Below are 6,182 nucleotides of genomic sequence, written 5' to 3'. Positions count from 1 at the left end.
AATGCTTTAGAGGTGTGCATGCGGGTACAAATGTGTGATATGGAAATTCTCTGTAGCTGTTTGTGGGAGAGCATTTATGGTGGTTTGCCTCTGTTTCAAGATTAATATTGGCTGTCTTAGAACTTCTATGTGAGACTTTTTGGATTGGTACATCAATGAAATGGTTTTGTTTCAGGTACTTTGAAAGTCTTTGTGGCAATACACTGAGAAGGATCTTACCTTCTAGATTCAAAATTGTTTTTCTGCAAAACTATTCGATGGTGAGCAAAATTATTTTTTGATTAGTAAAAATCTGCTCCCCCCCCCCACACACACATTTTTTTCCCCAGACTTGAGGGTGTATTGGCACTTGGCACATAATACCTCATATTTGTAGGATATCTGGGGTATTCTTATAAATACAATACAGAACACCATTGGGGACAATGATGCCGTTCTAACATTCTTCACCTCCTCTTTCACCTCATTCCACTTGGGAAGACTGATGTCAGCGATGTAATTTCTGGGATGTCTGCTGGAATAAGTATAAAGTAGAGGTACACCGAAATGAACATTTCGGAACTGTAAATAAAAAAAAGTTTCTGGCCGAAACCGAAAATATATATTTTTTTCTAACATTTTAAATTGTTAAAAAAAAATATTTATTAAATATTTTTATTTTTTAACTTTACTGCTGTGGGTTCTAAACAGAGCCCTAATATTTCCCTTTTAAAATATGAAAAGAGATGGACACAGAGTCCACAATCTTTTTCTGCATCCATTGTTATAAATGAAAATAAATCCTCTATACTGAGTGTTCCTGTCCATTTCATACATTGTGGATATAGTATGAGTTACTATGTACATAATTATGAATGAACAGAAAGAGATCACTTCCTATTCCTAACTGGTACATAGTAGCTCATACTACGGTATGTCCAGTTATTTACAGTCGGCAATCACTGATCGTTGACTGCTTTGTACCGCAGGTGTATTTATTTGTATGCTGACTTGTTCCTTTGAGAAATCACAAATCTCTTGAACCCATTAGTTACCACTTTGCGCTTGTGAACTGCTGATGTCAAGACACTTATGCTCAGTTTCTAATGTTAAAAAAAATATTACATTAGTCACATTCCACAAATATATTTTGTCTACACATAATGGGGCATTGCTCTGTAGAGAGTGAAGAACCAACTGCATAGCTTTCTGGGTAACACTAAAAAAGGTTTTCCTTTTCTTTCACGGAATGGCTGTCATATTTGTGTGGCTGCTGTCTGTGTCCTTGAGAGAGCCCTGTAAGACTGTATAATGAAGCCTTGTTTTCGGCGTAGTTTTAACATTGGATATTGGGTGTTCAAGTAAAAAGGTCCATACCTCAACACTTAAAAATGGGATGTCTTTCCTTAAAAGCATATGGAGTAAGAGGGCCTAGTAAGGAGAATGTCTATTTTAGAGTTCTGGGATGGAAGCTACAGCCCCATCGAAATTACAGAAGTGTAATGCAGTCACACAGATATTGTACCAACAACCTTAGTTTCCATAGTCCTGTTAGAGCAGTTGTGCATGATGTCTAAATTTGACTGTGCAGTCCTGCAGGCACTAGAGCTAGACCCAGTAATAGCGGTGCATCCATGATTTCTCTCCTCCCCGCTGGGCGCTGCTCTTTGTCCCAGTGGGGAGGAGTGAAACTGCCACACAGCCGAGCTCTGTGGGAAGAGAGCGCTGTGAGTGGCCGGCGTCTCTCCTGCCCGCACCACTCAGCCACTGTCACAGACAGGGGCTGACTGGCAACTTTTAGCCCAGGGGGCAAGTACAACCCAGAGGCCCATGGTGCAGCGACTTGGCCCCCCTCCTGCTCCATCCTTCTTCACTACAGGCAGCTGGTGCTGCCTTCAGCCCCCCCCCCTGCTGATTTGATGGGGCCCGTCAGGTGCAGGAGCAGAGCACTGCCTGTAACGTCCTGTCGGCACTCGGCAGCCCTGGCCACTGGACAGAGAAAGCTGCTTTGGCTGCCGAGTGCCGAGGAGCACGATTACTGATGAGGGCACTGTCAAAGCCAGCCAAAGAGATCCTCCTCGGCAGATACAGCAGCCAAAAGGAGAGAAATTAAACAAGTGATTAAGGTGGCGGCCGTTTTTAAAGGCATCAGGGAGGCCCGGGGGGCAATTGCCACCCTGCCCCCCGGCCCAGTCCGCCCCTGGTCACAGATCAGGAGAGAGGTGTATGGGCGGAGACAGCTCTCAATGCTGTCACGGGAGGCGGAGCTCAGCTCGCTTAGCCTGCTGTGACAGCGTGTCAGGATGGAGAGCGAGTACAAACACTCAGCGATGGATCACTGAGTGTTTGTAAAGAATTAAGGACAGAGTATGTTAACTATATCCTCAATTATAAATGAATGGGAGTGATCTACATCACTTCCTGTTCATTCATGATTGTGGTTATAGTAAACGTACTATGTGCAAAAGTTATGAATGAACGGGAACACTCTTTCGAGTATAAGCCGAGGGGGGCACTTTTCACCCAAAAAAATGGGCTGAAAATCTCGGCTTATACTCGAGTATATACGGTAAATGTTTTATAAAATCATCACTGTATTGCCTATCCATTTTAGTTCTGTAAAGGTTTTCTAAATTAATCGATTAAAAAAAAATTCGATTAATCGAACAGGAAATTTTTAATCATTACCAGCCCTAGTTTTCTTTAATATCCTCTGTAGTCATAGAGATCTGATCTGCATCTGAATATTGAATAATTGTGTAAAATGGCACCTAATATCCATAATCCTTTTACATTTCAGATGAGGTGATGTTTACTTCTACTACTGTAAATGCATGTCATTTTGTAAAAATGTTTATTTCCTTTTAATAATTCCAGGTACGCAATAACTGTTTGGTATTTTGATGCTGATGAAAGAGCTCGAGCTAAAGAAAAGTATCTGACAACAGGTAATTCTTTCAAGTTGCTTGAAGCGCTGTCTACCCTACCACTTTAGTGATCCAGATGGTGACCACTGTTTCCTGGTCATATGGTTTTCTCAGACACTTGCATGCTCAATAATGTTTGTTACTTCTGTCCCTACAAGTACAAGAATGACTATCATTTGATGGTGCATGATATGGATCTTCTAAAGCAAATAGGCAATGTCAACTTCCACATAGCTGTTCAATTCTTAGCAGCCTTAAATAACTATATAATGTAATCAGCCAAGTGGTTTTTATTCAGGAATTGTCATACGCCTGCCAGCAAGTCAGAGTGATCTGAATTGGTGTTCTCCAACTAGTCTTTGAGGGCAGCAGACCAGGAATGATTTGGGAAGATACTATAGTTTTTCTTAATTAACATAGCACATAAATTTTGCTAATGCACTAAGATTACGTCGTTAACTGACCTTCATTTCCCAGCCACTGTGAGCAAAGAGTAAGCCCTATGTAACCTCTAATTCTTGACCCCTCTCCCATATTACATATAAACATATCAATATAATCATCGATACTGGGGGGATAGCAAAGTTTATTTATATGCTCCTTCCCTGCAGCGGTCTCTTGAATTGTAGCTTTGTATCTGCTTACTAACATGTATGTATTTCCTATGATCCGTTCCATCTAGTGGCCAAAATGAGGTATTTTCCCCATTCATTCTTCTGTATGGATGAACCTATTGAAGGACATCGCTCAGAAGAAAAAATACACTAAGAACATTTGTTTTTTTGCCCCGTTATCACCAAAGCTGGTGAACTTGCCCAGAATAAATGTACATGCAGTTTCGCTAGACGATTAAGCTATGCAAATGTTTTAATAAATCGACCCCCTATTTATAGGTCATAGAATGTATAGGCAAATGGCATGTATAGACATCTGTTTTCCCATGTGGTTAGCATGAGTTGCTCTGACTGGCACACCCCATCCTGTTAGTATTAGAATATCCTCCGTATTGATATTTATACTTGTATGGTGTCCAAAAATACAATGGGCTATAATGGGAACTGACACAAATCCTTGGTGCTGTTGATATGATATGGAATGTAAACTGTGCACTACCCACTAAAACTTTGTGGCTCACAAAGAGAGCTTTTGTTGGCAGACAATGCTGCATGGTAGTCACACTGTTTACTATTCCTGAATGTGTTCTTAGATGGCAGAGTGAATATCTTTTTTGCAGAAATAGTTTTTATTAAAGATTTTCACAGGCCATATTATGTACAAAACATACAAAAGGTAGCAATAGGTTAATAAATCTCAAGGACACACCATGCCGTAAGTTAAAACAGCAGGTATGTTTGCTGGAGGACCCTTGGGTGAACCCACCGCCACTGTATATTACCTACCCCGTTGGGGAAATTAACCAAAAGTGTGATCAAAGCCAAAGGGGTCCTTCTCACATGAGGGAGGGAAGATCCTGGGCCACTAACATTGATGTGGGGACCTGTATTCGTTCAAGGAGGTATAGACACCGGCAAAATGGACAAGTTAAAGGGGGTTCTAAGCCCTCCGTTTTTTTTTTGCCTATATCTACTGCTAGCAAGTAGTAGATATAGGCAAGACGTTTTAAAAAACAAAACTGCTTGAACTGGTTTTAAACTTACCTCGTTATCGCTGCTCGATCCCGCGCCGAGAATCAGGAAGTGATCGTACGGCCGCACAGGATCTTGGGGCGGGCGCATGCGCAGTTCCGATTCTCGGCCTAGAGACGAGCAGAGACGCAAGGTAAGTCTATGGGCGCGTGCACCCGCCTGCAGACACCGCTTTATCGGAGAGACAGAGCAGTCCGCGCTGGATCTGAGTGACGTCACACCGCTGGAGGGACACATGAAAACATGGGGAAAGAAGAGGAAGATCAGAATAAGAGACATCATTTGAGGTAAGTGCTAACATTTACATGGGGGGGAGGGGAATTTTTTTTTGGCTTTAATGTCACTTTAAGGGCAGCCCCTAATGCTACCAGACAAACAACACAAGAACACAACAGGAGCTCGTTACATTCAGGTCATGTGAGGCCATATGATCAGACCTATTTTTAAAAGAAGAATATCTGTTCTTGCCCATAGCCAATCACATCATCTGTTACAGCTGGACATGAGGTAGATCAGACAATATTGGGGTCTTACAAAATTGCCACACTGCGGTGCGCTAACTACCACAATGGTGGCACTAGTGCCGGTGAATGCTTGTTTATTATCACATGACTATATTTTAGGAATTGTAATTTTCTACTTTTTTTTCTTCATCTTTAGGAGAGAAGTCTGTGAGGATTGAGCTAAACAAGCCATCAGATGGAATTGTGAAAGAAGACTGAAAACGAATTTAGCAGCAATTCCTTTTCTTTCATGTAGACAATATTTTGCCAAGCGGCCTGGTAACAGTGTACTTGCTGAATTACAGCATGTGCAGTGGAGCCACCTTCAAAGGTGTGTTATGTTGTGAATGTAAATATTGGTAAAATTGTATTATAATTCTATTTTATTACTCTTGAATTAAATGCTGACTTTGTTTTTATTAACCTGATCTTGAATTTTTCCTAAACTAGAAAATGTACTTGTATCCATTTATTTTGTTACAAGGTACAATGTATGAAGTAACTTAAAGGAGAACTATGGGGTCAGTGTTTTCCCCATAGTTCTCCTTAGGGTAGCGGGAGGACACAAACTAGCGTCCTCCTGTTACCCTAAGCTCAGTACCGCGAGCTACAGCTCGCGGTATACTGAGACGCCGGAGCGGATGCCTATCTAGAGGCTCTGCCTATCTAGAGGCAGAGCCAGCTGTACCCGCCCCCTCACCCGTCCGTTCCGCCAGTCAGCGCTGGCAGATCGGAGAGGGGAATCCAGCCCCTCCCCCTGTCACGGCAGAGAGCCGTGACAGGATCGAGAGGTGAGCGAACGCCGGTATGTGTTCGCTCACCTCCCGATCTACTGAGTCGACCTGCGACAGTCTCATTGTCACAGGTCGGCTAGAACTATGAGGTGAGTGGAAATCACTCATCTCATAGTTCATCTTTTAATAAAACAGGGTTCCTTTCCTGCGTTAAACTTTTAGCACAAGAACACGCTTTATAAAAATCATATCAAAACTAACAATCTTATGTAAAACTGCCCTGACACTGTATTTTAACTCCTCTGCATTTTTTTGCTAATTCTAGAATTTCGCTTGAATTTACTAATGTATTAAGAATTTAAAAATATACTGATTGGATGATCTGCTGGAAAG

At 41.9% G+C, this 6,182-nt stretch overlaps 1 protein-coding gene across 1 annotated transcript in view; it reads left to right on the top strand.

Annotated features, from left to right (window-relative positions):
- EGLN1 (egl-9 family hypoxia inducible factor 1) overlaps nucleotides 1-5,453 on the top strand; it is a 17,239-nt gene extending 11,786 nt beyond the window's left edge. The window contains exons 5-6 of the mRNA XM_018559552.1: nucleotides 2,832-2,927; nucleotides 5,213-5,453. Coding sequence (XP_018415054.1) covers nucleotides 2,832-2,927; nucleotides 5,213-5,274 — 158 coding nt within the window. The 3' untranslated portion in view covers nucleotides 5,275-5,453. The remainder of the gene's footprint in view (nucleotides 1-2,831; nucleotides 2,928-5,212) is intronic.
- Nucleotides 5,454-6,182: the final 729 nt, after the last annotated feature.

The sequence above is a fragment of the Nanorana parkeri genome, unplaced genomic scaffold (assembly GCF_000935625.1).
Source record: "Nanorana parkeri isolate BGI_ZX_2015 unplaced genomic scaffold, ASM93562v1 scaffold402, whole genome shotgun sequence".
NCBI lineage: Eukaryota > Metazoa > Chordata > Amphibia > Anura > Dicroglossidae > Nanorana > Nanorana parkeri.
The sequence above is the reverse complement of the archived record's forward strand: the minus strand, read 5'-3'. Positions and strand labels throughout refer to the sequence as shown.